This window comes from Poecilia reticulata, chromosome 5 (genome assembly GCF_904066995.2).
Source record: "Poecilia reticulata chromosome 5, P_reticulata-male-v2, whole genome shotgun sequence".
Lineage (NCBI taxonomy): Eukaryota > Metazoa > Chordata > Actinopteri > Cyprinodontiformes > Poeciliidae > Poecilia > Poecilia reticulata.
Window position 1 is genome coordinate 7,618,549 of NC_088834.1, and position 15,612 is coordinate 7,634,160.

Sequence of the window (15,612 nt, forward strand, 5' to 3'; positions counted from 1 at the left end):
TTTACAAAATCAAATATAAGTTTATTTAGTACAATAGCCTGTCCATCTAATAGTACAGTATGTTTGTTCTTATTTCAGTATTCAGTACATAAATATTCACTATAAGTAAATGCAAATGATATAAATGAGTCAGTTTCCATCAAAATCAATACCATGGAAAATCCAGTGCAGGGGTAAAAATACTCAAAATATCAAGAACTATGTCATCAGATGACTCCACCAAGAACATACATTCATCTTTAAAATGTGGGAATATAATCAAAGTACCTTGACAACCAAATGTTAACAGTGTATACCACACAATCATAAAGTTGTATTAGGATTGCTCCTAATATCTCCTGCTCTTCTTCCCAAACAAAAAAAATTAAACTTGATATAAGCAGTCCCTATGGTGTCAACAGGCTGAATCCTACATAATCTGGGCATACACGTCTGATGCGTTTATAACAGCATTGCAGGGAAGTTAGAATGATCTTTCCTTTTAAAGGATTCTGCATAACTGGGTGTTTAATGTATACAAAACGTATGCAGTTAGGGGAAAATGCCAAAAAAAAAATCTGTGTCCAATATGACATACATTTAATCTTTACTTTTCTTTTTTCTTGTACATATTTCTTGCTGTTAGTATACAGTATTTTTGTTGGAATTCCTTTCCAGCTATGAGGGACTCATTAAATGTATTTACAAATCAAATTTACCTCAGGTGTGGCAGTAAATAAGCCTCTCCTGACGAAAAATGTCCTACTCTATATTAAGTTGGCAAAGAAAATTGCAATCATCACCATTTCTTTGTTTAATCAAAATATGCAACGTTTTGTTTATAGTTTATCTAAGTGCCCCAGAAAACTTTAAAAACACACATTTGAAAGTATGTACCTTCTGCTTCATTCTTAATCACGGGTTAATATCATGCTACTAGTCTGACAATGCTAACACAATTTACAAGCAAGACATTTTGAAGGAAAACCTTTTAAAACTTACGCTGTACCACTGAGTTCTTCTCATACCACTTTTGATTCAACATTCTTGCAGTTGTTGGGAGAATACAAGGTCCTTGTATAAGTTCAATAGAGAACCAACAGTACCTTTTATATTTACATTCCTTTTAAAATTATTAATTGCTATTTTTTAAAAAGGTTTTTAAAATTCTTAGCATGTTAACAATAGATTACATAATATTTTAGGTGATCTTAAAACATGAAGGCCGACAAAGTACAAAATAGTGAGGTTGTTTTATGTTAGTATGAACATTCATTTAAATAAAAAATGTTTAGTGGTTGTATTAAATTTGCTTTTGGAGCTCTTTTCATACTATGCTTCATAACAAAAGCAATAGACATGCTGCCTACTTGTTAGATGTAAAATTTCACCATTAAATTCACACCGAATCCTCCTTATGATAATAAAGACACTCGTTGTGTTCTCTGTTTTTCAGCTGTCCACAATGTTTCATTCAAATCTTGTGTTGATTCGTAACTTGTGTTTGATATGTAACCTCTGTTTTGGGGTATTAACTGGTTTGTGTACACATTTGTACTGATTTTCTTGACAGTGAACAAAGAAGCAGAAAAAAAAGGCTAAAGGATGATAATTTGCAAAACTTGGTAATGAATCTCTAAATTCTAGAATAGAAATGTTTATCAGAGAACTGTAGCACAGAGTAACTTGGCTCCAAAATCCATTGTTGTGAAGTTTGTACTGACATGTCAGACCCAAACAAAAAGATTGACCAGCTGTTCAGAGCAAAACACTTATAATTTCTAAATACTGCAACAATAGAGATTTCAGTTTTGTTTTTGTTTTTTTTAAGAAATGCACAGATTATTTTTTCATACATATTTGGAGGTGTTATTTGTTCACATTGTACGGGATGGAAAAAATACGCAGGCAAGACTAATAAAGTGATGCTAACGTGCTTTATGATGCCATGTTTACCTTCAGCTTCCAGCTCTAAGACCGATGGGATCTCTCCCACAGGATCACGTATATAACATCCATTTCTAACTGTGCAGAGCACGGTGGATTCAACAAAGGCTTCTCCTCAAAGGCATGCTGTCCATGGACACTCTTATTTGAAGTCCTCTGCAGAAAATAAATGTGGCAGAGCACATGCGGCTTTGATGAAGTTAAAGTGAGGCATATCAGTCTTAACTAAGGCAGGAGGAGAAACCAGATCAGGATGACAGCATGGAACTGATCTGCAGTGACCTCTGCCACCGCTGGTAAGATGACGATACACAGTCCTGAACATTTAAAGCATCTTTTTAGACCGATAGCGTCTGTCACAAACAACATGTCTTGGCTTCCTTTTTCCACAGGGTGATGACAGAATGTCAAGCTCTGTGACAGAGGCAGCGTTTCCTCATACATTCAAATCTGCTAAATTGGTGTAACAGGTGATTCGAGGCAAAGTTGAGCAGATGCTGATGAAGACAAATCCTGCTGTGTTTTTCTCCATATCACACGGTCAGTGGGAGTTGCCATACCATAAGAGTATTTTCTAAAGAGTCTCCACTTGTCCTAGAACCTACGCCTATTCCTTCCTTCAGTCTACGAAAACCTTTTCCTCCTGATATGACTGCAGCAGATATCACCCTGTCCCTACGCACCGCGTCCTTCTCACATGGACGTCCTCGAACCCACATTTCCGGGTCATCGCTGAGTTCGTAGATAGATCCGTCCTCCACGCTGTGCTCCAAAGACTCCAGGGACGAGTCGGAGGCCTCGTCCCCGTGAGCTGTCAGCGGCCGTCCCGGTAGTCCTGATGTGGAGCGCAGCCTGTACTGCAGCAGAACGCCCCGTCCTTTTCCTTTCTCTTCCGCTTTGTAGCAACTGGAAGGTTGCAAGGATTCCTGTGAGGAGGAGTCACTTCGGTCTTCACCTCCACAGGCAGAGTCTGGTCCGTCCCCAACAGAATCCCTCTTGAGCAGATCAGGAGACAAAGTGCTGGTGGTTGCCACAAGGAAGTCCACAGGTCCACAATGAGCATTTAGAGAGATCATTCCCTTTCCTGTGAAAATGAATACACATTTAGGTTCCATCCATAAGAAAAAACACTGGGACGAGGTGGGCGTCAATCACATGCTCAATAAGAATGTTATGCAACCTGAATAATGCGGAATAAAAAATGACTTGAACCTCACTTTCCATCATGCCATTAACAGTTTACTGAAATTATTTTTCATAAATTTGTGACTGGTGAAGCAATAACTCTACCCATAGCTTGTGGGGCATTTACATATTATTCAATAAACTCACTTGCAATAAGGCGGCTGGGAAGTGAAGACTGTGCAAGTGGGGAAGTAACCACCTTATTCACTTGGTGTGACAAACAAAACACTTCAAAGCAGTTTTTAAATATTCTGTGTATGTATATATATATATATATATATATATATATATATACACACTGATTCCCACAGTCACATAAAATGTGAAGTGTGACCTCTATAATGGACAGTGCAGAGTAATTTTCCATCAAAAACAGTTTTTTCCCGTCTCTTTTGACCTCAGAAGATGATGTTCAGCCATACCTGTTATTTTGGGGATGCCCTCCAGTTTAGGAACTGGAAGAGTGATGATTAAACCTTGGGCTGTTCCCACCCATAACAACCCTTGGCAAATTAGAAGACTTGTCACCCGCATGTTCTTTTGACCTGTAATATAGACAGAAAATTGATTTTTCCTCGTCAGCTATTGTAAGAGAGTAACAGCCAAAATTACAGTATGTTCTAGTAAAAGTATGAGAAAAAAAAAAAAAACGTATTATTGCCGAGTGCTGTGGTAAATCTAATCTTTGAAGCAGTTCCCAAAAACTTGGAATTATTTTCTTGTTGCCAATCCAGATTAAATCCAACATTCTTGGAGAGACCACATCCATTGCAGACATTTTTTGTTTGAGATCTGTGCAGATCTGAATGGGAGTTGTGTGGCTTCACACGCTGCTCTACAGGTGTTTGTGTCTGGAAACATGTGTCAAACAGAACATGACATGACTGGTAGTGTTGCTCACAGGAGCCAGCTGGTCCCTCTGTTGTTCTTCCACTTCTTGCACCACTGATATTACAAAACCCACTGTACACTGTTTTGTCTGATCATGTTGTATAAATGCCTGTCTGCTGAAAATAAACAAATCCTTTTCTTAATGAGGACAATAATGAGGACGTGACAAAAGTGGTAGCATCCCTGAGGTCAAAACTTTGAATTAGGCTAGATTTCAATTTAAAGCCTTACATACAGTGGACCTCAAAAGTCTACACAACTCTTTAAAAAGACCAGGCATTTGTGATTTAAAAAGTTACACAATAAAAATCCTTTTTCCATCTCTAGTGTGTAATGTCATATTCAATTTAACTAAAAATAAGTTACAAGTCTCTTAGAATAAATTGTCATTAAAAGTCTTGCAACAAGTTGCGTAAGTGTGCACACACTTAAAGACTGAACTTCCTTTTGGTAACATTTCAGCATTTAGCCTTAGTCAGAACACATCTAGCGTCAGTTATAATAGATCTGCTTACTCTAAAATAAAGTTCAGGTATCTTTCTTAAAATTTCCTGACATTTATACCCGTCTGCCAAAGTTAGAGCATGGAGAGACGTTACAAAGGATTGGAGGAATATTACTGTATACATACAGTATACAGTGTACCCTTATTCTGTATAACTCAGAATAAGGGTACAAAATAGTTAAATTACACAATAAAGACACATCCTAATGAATTTAAAATGATGGAACAACAGTAACAGTACAATACGGATGTACAATATTAGAAACTCTTGCAGTAGCGATAATACTGGTAAAAATTGCAATGACAATACCAGGTGCAATACAACATATGAAAAAAACATTAAAAATAATAAAAGTAAACAGATTTTATGAATCATCCAGAAAAAGAAATCCTATAATTCCATGCACTATTCATATGTGAAACAATTTATTGAATAAAACCAATAAGTGAGATTGCATTCTCATTAGGAAGTTGTCTATGTGGCAAAAAAGTACTTTAGAAATTGAACCAAACTGGTTCTTCCCTGTGGTTTAAGAGATGTATAAACTTTATACATTCTAAAATTCTCTCATATCCTGAGCTGGTCTCAGAAGCTGATACTGATGTCCTCTGTTAACATGACAAATGGTGTAACTCAGAGATGCCCTCCAGTTTAGGAACTGGAAGAGTGATGATTAAACCTTGGGCTGTTCCCACCCATAACAACCCTTGGCAAATTAGAAGACTTGTCACCCGCATGTTCTTTTGACCTGTAATATAGACAGAAAATTGATTTTTCCTCGTCAGCTATTGTAAGAGAGTAACAGCCAAAATTACAGTATGTTCTAGTAAAAGTATGAGAAAAAAAAACAAAACGTATTATTGCCGAGTGCTGTGGTAAATCTAATCTTTGAAGCAGTTCCCAAAAACTTGGAATTATTTTCTTATTGCCAATCCAGATTAAATCCAACATTCTTGGAGAGACCACATCCATTGCAGACATTTTTTGTTTGAGATCTGTGCAGATCTGAATGGGAGTTGTGTGGCTTCACACGCTGCTCTACAGGTGTTTGTGTCTGGAAACATGTGTCAAACAGAACATGACATGACTGGTAGTGTTGCTCACAGGAGCCAGCTGGTCCCTCTGTTGTTCTTCCACTTCTTGCACCACTGATATTACAAAACCCACTGTACACTGTTTTGTCTGATCATGTTGTATAAATGCCTGTCTGCTGAAAATAAACAAATCCTTTTCTTAATGAGGACAATAATGAGGACGTGACAAAAGTGGTAGCATCCCTGAGGTCAAAACTTTGAATTAGGCTAGATTTCAATTTAAAGCCTTACATACAGTGGACCTCAAAAGTCTACACAACTCTTTAAAAAGACCAGGCATTTGTGATTTAAAAAGTTACACAATAAAAAATCCTTTTTCCATCTCTAGTGTGTAATGTCATATTCAATTTAACTAAAAATAAGTTACAAGTCTCTTAGAATAAATTGTCATTAAAAGTCTTGCAACAAGTTGCGTAAGTGTGCACACACTTAAAGACTGAACTTCCTTTTGGTAACATTTCAGCATTTAGCCTTAGTCAGAACACATCTAGCGTCAGTTATAATAGATCTGCTTACTCTAAAATAAAGTTCAGGTATCTTTCTTAAAATTTCCTGACATTTATACCCGTCTGCCAAAGTTAGAGCATGAAGAGACGTTACAAAGGATTGGAGGAATATTACTGTATACATACAGTATACAGTGTACCCTTATTCTGTATAACTCAGAATAAGGGTACAAAATAGTTAAATTACACAATAAAGACACATCCTAATGAATTTAAAATGATGGAACAACAGTAACAGTACAATACGGATGTACAATATTAGAAACTCTTGCAGTAGTGATAATACTGGTAAAAATTGCAATGACAATACCAGGTGCAATACAACATATGAAAAAAACATTAAAAATAATAAAAGTAAACAGATTTTATGAATCATCCAGAAAAAGAAATCCTATAATTCCATGCACTATTCATATGTGAAACAATTTATTGAATAAAACCAATAAGTGAGATTGCATTCTCATTAGGAAGTTGTCTATGTGGCAAAAAAGTACTTTAGAAATTGAACCAAACTGGTTCTTCCCTGTGGTTTAAGAGATGTATAAACTTTATACATTCTAAAATTCTCTCATATCCTGAGCTGGTCTCAGAAGCTGATACTGATGTCCTCTGTTAACATGACAAATGGTGTAACTCAGAGATAGGTTTTTCAAAGTTAACATTCTGGATTTTGTTATATAGCATGTTAAAAAGAGTGGGATCTTTCTTTGCTGCATTTGTTTGCACAGTTCTACATTAGTGCCAGCGGAGGAGAGCTGCGTTCTTTTCATCCAAGATCATTCTTTGTTTCCAGCTAACGCAAGGCTAAAGCAGCATTGTTAAATGTGGGTTTTATTTTTGAATCCATTCTATGATTCCACATGTTTTTGTCTTCCACTGTGGCCTAGTTATCATAAGGCCACTTATCATAACATCCATGGCAACCTTAATTGAATTACTCCAACACTTATTTTGACACAACCAAGAGAAAGCTCATTTGCATGTGTAGCTGTATTTACACGCTTGTTCTGTGCCATGCTTCAAATTTGATGCTTTGTACAAAAGGTTCAGTGGTGTCATTAATTAATTTATTATAATGCACGAAGATGAGTCATCCAACGCAGGAAACAGATGCTGCATGTGTAAGATAAAACAGAAACCATACCATTAAATATTTAATAGCATTTAGGTTGAGTTTTGTTGGAGGAACAGAGCACAGGAAAAAAAAAAGTCCTTTATTTTAATTTGTCTCCCACCTGCTAGCATTGCTGTATAGTCTATTGGAGCTTAAGTGAGCAAGCGATCCTCATGAACACCCGCTCTAAAGGTTACCATGAAGTCTGAATATAAGTCAGGGGATGTGGGGACTATGCTTTGTCTTTGCATAAAAAGTGATAAAAAGGGATAATGTAAAAGCAGTTGAGATTAAAGAGCTACAGCAAGCCCTCCAGCAATCACCATCCTCCAGTGCTTGCAACAATATACACACTGCAATATCATGAGGGAGTTGGCATTTTTCCTGAAAAGATGCTTGAAAAGATACATGTCTTTTATGTCACTCAAAATATTTTGGAATATATATATATTTTCCACCCTAGGGATTGATCTATTAAAAGCATTAGTACATAAGAGATCAGCAGTTTCCTTAGCCTCTGAAAGTTCTCTCTTGTTTACTGCAGCTGGAATTCCCCATTGAGTAGAAATCACGTTAGAGTAGAAAGGATTAGGGGGTATATCATTACTGCATGTCCTAGCATAAGTCAAGGAGAAACCTAGGGGAGCCGAGACCCAGTGATGAGGGAAAACTATCAAAATTTCATGTTCCGTTTCTGTGGTTGCAGTGTGTCGAGGGAGCTTCTTGTCTCCTGTGAGCTCAACAAATCACGACTTAAGTCAAAGATCCTCCTCTCTTTGTGAACCCTGTAGACATGAGCCTAGCAACATTTTTTTTTGCACCCTGCAACTTCCCCCAGGGCCAAACCTTAAGGCAACCACATTTCTTTACACATGCTGCATATTTTAAGGAAGAGGAGCGGAAAATGACCTTTGGGCCAGTCGTTTTTTTTTCTGAATACCATGATTGTGGAAGTCTGTCCTTTAAATCTCTACTCCAGCACTTAAAAGAAACACAAAACTTTGAGCTAAATGAGAAGGTTTTTTTTAAAATACATCCTTGTTGTTGTGCTTTGTTTTTTCAGGCAAAAATCCTCAGTGTGTTGGAGTATCGGATGAAATCCAATATGAAAGGCAAGATGTTGTTATATTTTGTCTTTAAAAAGGTAAATGGTTTCCTCATGTGAGATGTAGTTTTTTTTTTTTGTTGAGTAAAGAACCCAAATACCAAAGGGATTGTACCAAAACTTCAGGACTTGAGATTAAAGAGCTGGGTGTATGAACAGGTGATGATATGTTTATCATAGTTCCTCCCTCAAACAGCAAGTAAAACAGCCATCCGCACTTGCTGATAAATATTTCATCCACCAGTAAGGAATGAACACTGCGAGCGCGCCATCTGAGGAATTCAAAATGGACTGACTGAAACAGCAGTGACATGTAAAATGAAGGTGAGAGGATCAGATAATGAAACTGGGACAGAAATAAAGTAAAATGAAAGCTGTAAAACTCGGGGGTTACTGGTACTAGTACACACACGGGAAAATCAGATGCAATATCAAAACAAACGAAACTCAAGAAATATTCTTTTCTGTTGTAATATTTGTAAAAAAAAAAACTTGAAGTAACCCTTGTAGCATGGTCTGTCTCAGTCAAATGTAAACTTTAAGGTCAAATGTAAACTTTTCTCCAGGTCCTGTCAAAGTCTTTCTTACTGGACTGTATACTGTGTTATTCTGTTTCTATCTAAAGTTCTTGGAAGATTTTGCCCACAATACCCAACCTAACCCTCTCCAGAAAACAAGTGGAGGTGGGCGATGAGGCCACATAAGCAGATAAAAAGCTTAAAGTCATACAGTTTACATCTGACCAACTGAATCGCTTTGTTCTCTTCCGTTTTAATTTTAAACAGTTTTAATTCTGGTATTTGGAGCTGACGGAGCAAGGCTGTTTCTGACTCTTAGTTTCATCTGAATTTTTACATTTATCGCTTAAATTAAATTAGGTATAGAACAATACTGGAAATTATCTGGAGAGTAATAATCTCTTTGTTCTGTTGATACATTTTTGCATCCATATACAAACAAAAATAAACCCCCAAAAGAGGGAAAAAAACCCAACAAAATTACTAATGTTGGTACTAAGTAAAATATTTTTAGAACAAAGTATAACATATCAGTAAGAAAACTGTTCATAGCAGAAACCATTGTGTAAAATTTTATGAAACAATAAACAATTTTTGTTTTCTATATCTGAAGCATATGAATGCCTGAATGCATACAAAGGTGCTGATGTGTGTTGTCTGTTTACCAGTGTTCTGCAGCATTGAACGTGTTGAAATGTTGATTTCCTGCAGAAGCTCCAGTGTTTCTGTATGAAAGAGACGAATGGAGGAGCCCTCTGAGAAGGACATCCACACCCCCCCACCAGCACAGGCCATATGTGTAACACTGATCATTGGGTCTGGATGGACTTCAAATTTCTGCAAGAAAAAAATATATGGATGAACAATTAAAGCGTAAATAATAGCCCTGTGAAAGAACAAGCTCACCCCAGACAAATTTTGAGAAATTCCAACAAAGTGGGCGGAGCCAAGAGACACTGAGGGGTACAGCCAAGTGTGGGGATGAGTGGAGGGGGTTAAGTGAGGCTGTGGTCAGGATGAAAGAATCTCTGTTGCCAACTTGACACTTTACTATATTTAGCAACTCTCTCTTTTTTTTCTTTCAAAAAAGTAACTACTGACAAATCTCGCAACTTTTTTTTTGTTACTGGAGACGTTTGTGTGCAGGCACCAGTCGCTCTGCAGCCCTGCTGTGTCCTGAGCGAGTGAGTCAGTCATACAGCACAGCAGTCAGTCATACACAGCCATCCGTCCTCAGCATACCGCCAGTAGTCTGAGCAGAGAAGACCCAGTCCACTTCATGTTCACTTAGAGAATATATCACACATCACGTGCAGAGCTGAAACAATAGTGATCGATGCTCTTCATGCTCACAGTTCCAACTCCTGATTTGTGTGTCTGAGTGAGATGTTTTTATCCCCAAATGCGGTAGTGGGTGACGTAAAGCTTGTGACCAATAGGAAAATTCAACTGCAGTAGCCACCACTGAGATGACTGCAGGTAAAGTATAGCAGAATTAAACTAATTTGCATTGGATTGTCAATATTTGCACTGAAACATTAAGAACGCACCATTGGGAACAAATTTAGATACTTTATGTACTAAAAGAAAAGTTGATTTAGTTGATTAGTTACTCTTCAAGATGCTTGCTAAGCCCTCTTACTGATGCTGTCCCGGGATTTTGACCAAAACACATTGTTCATGGCAGTATAGTGAATTTCTACCATTTTAGTTTTCGTAAAACTTAGGAGTTCTGTTAGTTGTATGTCAAGTATTTGTCATATATCAACAAACTTCAATGTAATTATGGGGGATGACAGTATTTTAATGTTAAGTACAAGCAAAAATGATTGTTAGTTTTCTAAATTTTGTTAAAACGATGGATTCGTTTTGAAATCTGCACAGATTCCCTTTATGGAGGATGGACTGAACTCTTTAAGATGGTCAAAGCTTTGAATATTGCTTTATAATCTACCTCTGCTTCACCGTTTTCCACAACTTTATCCCTGATCTGCCTGGTGTGATCCTTAGTCTTTATGATGCTGTTTGTTCACCAATGTTTTCTTACAAACCTCTGACATTTTTAGCTGAATTTATGTTGCGGTTTAAATTACATATAAATGGCTGTATTTTCCAGTATGTGGACTTTTGAAGACCATTTTTTCCACTGGAATTCACAAAGGGTTATCACAATAAAATAGGCTAAATACATATGCAAGTCAGACTTTTGCAGATATTTAATTAAAAAAGAGAAATTCATAGCCACTTAGATTCCTGCTGTGTTGTTTCTTGATGGTTAGCATATTAAATCCTAGGGAAATATTTGATGAAAAATGAGAATAGAAAAATGTTCAGGGATGTGGAATTTTTTTACTACCTACTCTGTACATGCACACAATAGGAAATATTGATTTCTGCAGACTTGGCTAAAGAGTTTTAATATTTCAATCATGATTCTAAATCAACTATTAAAAACCCCCATTTTTAACAGTTTAAAGCATCATTTGTTTATAGGTTGTTAATGTTGACTGATGAGGTCATCAAAGACCCCCCAAATCACATCCATTAGTTGCCACAAACTTGCTTTTGCAAATTAGATCTAAATGTCCCTCCTAATTTCGTAATTTGCAGAGTCCCAGATCCACAGAGAATGTTTTTTTGCATCATTCTTGCAGCTTCAATCTTTTAAAGAGCACAATGTAGCAAGAGTTTCAGGCACACAGTCTTAATGAGTTGTTTGAAATAAATGCAATGAGCCTTATCGTGGCAACACATGCAGCCCCTGCGGTCTTTGGCGTGACAAGGGGTGGTTTGGGCATAATCTTGGAACTCATATCACCGTCAATACACAAGTTGCATAAAAACTGGGCAATTACTCAGCTTTGGGGTGGGGGAGACTGAGTGAGGATGAGAATTTACCACCCACCCCAACCCAAGCGCACTGGCAGACAGGGATTACCACCTGTTTGTGCACCCTTGCCAGTAGGCCTTCCTTTGTTTGAAATTAGGGAAAAGAAGCCTTTGATGTTTTTTTCTCTTTTAATTGATGCTCCAGCAGCGGGCGCCTTATATAGCTGGGAAACTATATATAATACATCTCAGTGTTTTTGCAGTGATCAGAAAGTTAAATATTTATAATTAGAAGGTAAATTTTACCCTCAGTAACCCACTTTTAATCAAACAGGACAAGCTTGCACAAAAACAGTGTTCAGAGTTTCGTCTTCCTATATGTTGCATAGCATAATTATCACATTAATCATTATCAAGCATGGTGGAGCTAACAGCGACTTTCAGCTCATCAATTCCTGACATACTGTGGTTGCAGATTGCCATCTTGCCAACCATATGTCTGAAACCACCTGGAGGGTGTTCTGTTAAGTGAAGAACAGTACATCACAGGAGACCAAAGAAGTCCAGAAAAGCAAATCACATAAGACGCTTTTTTTTAAAGCATGTCTTTAATATTTCTAGTAAAGTAATATATGCATTTAATCTAGTTTTACACTGAGTAGCTGAATTCCCTAAACATTTTATGATATATAGTCACTGTGGACCAAATGTGCTGAATGCCTGCTGAGCTGTGTCATATACAGGGATAAGTACAAGTCACAATGTTGCCCCCAACCAACAATCTGGTATTAGTCTACTGAATCCAGCAAGATGAGGTAGTCAGTGAAGCTTGACAGTAGTAATGTGCCCTTTTCCACTCAGCGCCGCAGTGTCACACTAACGGCAACATCCCTCCTATAGTCCACCTCCAGCGGCGGGAAATAACAACAGAGCCAGAGTCGCAAACACTACAGCTGGTCTGAACAGCTCATTAGTCCTTCATTACACCAGGCGACAAGGTGTCTTTGTCCTTTGCCATGAGCTGAATCCACATCTCCACTGTGAGGGTGAGGGAGTGGACAGGGCAGCTGAGTGATAGGTTAAACCAAGAGGAGCAGAAAATAATATGGTGAAGAAAAGAACAAGGGGATGCCAGTAAGTACTGATCAGAGCCCGCAAGCACCATACATGTCTGTTTACGTTAAGGCATGGTAGAATCTGAGTGAAAGAGACCTCTGCAGTGGCCTTTAACACAAAGATCGGGCTATAAAAAGCAAAAGCGTCAGTGCTATCAGCAGATTCAATCAACCCCTACTGTCTGACTAAATTGTAGATCAAATTTTACTTGATTGGTTAAGATTTTCTTAATTTTCTCTCCAATTAAGCCGTTTCAAAATCCGATTGTCATTCTCAATTCCTGCTGCTATTTAGGCCTTTTATATGCTCTGATTAAATGTAAAATGGGTTTATAGTTTTTTTTTTTGCTATTTCACTTACACTTTACTCTTTTAGGAGTAAAATGGTTTTTAAAAAACTATTCAAAACTAAGACAGTTTTATAAGACGTGGACCTTGGTAGAGAGAGCGGTTCAGAGCACGGCTGAAATAGGTTTTTTCAAAAAGAAACAAAAATAATGAGCCGATGCCACAGACAGTTCAGCAACAAAATAGCCCACTGAGACATCATTTTAATATTTCTCTGCCACTTAACTTTCAGCGCTCACCTCTGTTCTTTAAGAAATATGCAAAAGGGTATAAATCCAGTCACTTTGATTGTGAAAAGAAAGCTGCATGGATTCAGATTTTGTAGTCTCCAAAGGATAATACTGGCCCACAATAGGGGAAAAGAAAGAGTTTAAGACATTTAAAAATATCAAAAATGTTCTTACAGAGAAATATACTGAATTTTGTAGACAATTTTCATTCACTTATTCTTTTGTAAAGCTTTGGTCCACCAATTTGGATGTTAGCTGAATGCAAATTTGCTTTAGTTATTATAACATAAGTTGGGTTGTCATGATACAAACACTTCAAAAACGACAAAGGTACTAAGACAAATATTTTATACTGCGGAAACATGGTTCTTTTAAATTAAGAGCAAAAAACATGATTAATTACATGTTATGTAATTATGGAACAATTCAGCCCTCATTTAGAAAGATATACAATTTAAAATTGTCACTTCCAGGTTTGGTAAAACAGTAAACAAGACAACACTTCATATAAGTGGTAATATTCTTTAAGGAAGTATGTAACTTTGATTTAGTAATTATTCTATCATGATTGTGCATCCTTTAGACTTATTCCTTATTTTCACATAACAAATACCACTGAATACAGTGACCGATGTGCTGTGTTTCTTTGACTTGTCTTTAAAGCCAAGTATTCAAAGATCAAATTCTGTCCAAAGTGAAATATATTGAAATATTGATTAAATTACCAGGAAGCTTTAAATTATTTTGGATGACTGGATGAATCACCAAGGGTATTTGCTGACCTTTTTGTCACCAATTAACATGTTGGCTTTTTCTCCGTTAAAATAAAAAAAAATTCCCAGATTTGGTCTGAAAGGACGAACTGGTTTATAAACCAGCTGCTTTAGCCGCAGGAACTTAATTTATTTCTGTATAGTATAATTTGGTCATCCTGTCCATAATTTTCATTTACCCCAGTAGTGGGTAGACAATGTAATGAAATTATACAAAGATGGAGGCTAAAACAAATGTGTTAGTGCTATCAAACTTCCTTAGTGTTCTGCTGGTGCCAATTTAGGAACCACAGGAAACAGTCTTGTTCTTCCAGAAAGAGTAAAGGTTATTTTTTAAATAACAGATTTAGAATTCAAGACTTGTAACAAGATGCTTGACTGCAGGATGAGTCGCAGAAAATGAAACAGGGCAGCGATGTCCTTTTAAGTCATAGAAAAACAATTTAAAAGTGCAGGAAATTTGACAAAACAATGACAATCCATGTAGGAAAGCAACGCAGCCAAGAACGTGACTGTTCAAACCTGTCCTGTCTTCTTGGAGGAGCAAACATAATTCTTGTTCAGGTTCTTTACATGCACAGCGGCTCCTATGCAGCTCGTACCCTTGGGTCCACATTAGTGAGTAAGACAAGGTTAGCAAAGAGGTAACTAGAGCTGACCTGCCAAGCTCTCTGGGAGACACCCTGAACCAGAACTGTGCTTTCATTGCGTGACCAATCAGCTGCTTAAGCATAAGTCTCTAGAGGACAGGGTAAGGGAAGAAGAGGTGATGAACAAAAGGAGACATTTGAAGCTCAGCTCTTTCCTGATTATGTGGATCCTGGAGCTGACTTGGTAAGCAGCTGTCCTTTTAGTGAAAGTCCAGATTTGTCAACTGCTTCTCCTCATTTGCTGCAGCTTACAGCCATGATAATGAGTAATTACACCATGTTAGAAAACGAAGGTTTGGAAATCAGGACATATTAAAAAAAGCCATGGCTGGTGCTAAAATTAAGCAATTGCAACCTCAGATAAGCAAACAACATATGGTGTATTTCACTATGTCATTAATTATATAACTAAGACTTTGTCGGGGAAAAAACTGTAGGAATTACATTGTAATGCACTGAAGGACAGCCGTTTACAAGCAACAATCTAAATTAATGGCCTTCTGTGAGTTGGTATTAGTCCCCATTACGTGTTCAGGAATTGTGTCCAATACACTCCAATGAAACACTTTGACTCCTTTCTTCTGTAGACCAATCTTATTCCCCATTTTAGCTGCCAGTGTTGGTGTGCAAGGACTCCAGATGCTAAATTCAGCGTTATGAATTGTTGCTCTTTGACAAACCTCTTTTAAAAGTGTAGGAGGAGACGGGGGGGTGTTTAATGTTTCTTACAATGGTACTGCAACAATATTCAGTATTTAAATGCTATCCGAGACTTAGGGTAGGGAATAATTATTTTGCAATTTCTCCGAGTAGCAAGATTGC

General features: G+C 37.2%; 1 protein-coding gene across 1 annotated transcript in view; it reads right to left on the reverse strand.

Moving 5' to 3' along the window:
* The window catches only part of arhgef10la (Rho guanine nucleotide exchange factor (GEF) 10-like a), a 140,957-nt gene continuing 125,345 nt past the window's right edge, over positions 1-15,612 (reverse strand). Inside the window, exons 26-28 of the mRNA XM_081606922.1 lie at positions 9,511-9,682; positions 3,534-3,656; positions 1-3,010 (exon numbers count right to left, since the gene is read on the reverse strand). Of these exons, the coding sequence (XP_081463048.1) occupies positions 2,460-3,010; positions 3,534-3,656; positions 9,511-9,682 (846 nt within the window). The 3' untranslated portion in view covers positions 1-2,459. The remainder of the gene's footprint in view (positions 3,011-3,533; positions 3,657-9,510; positions 9,683-15,612) is intronic.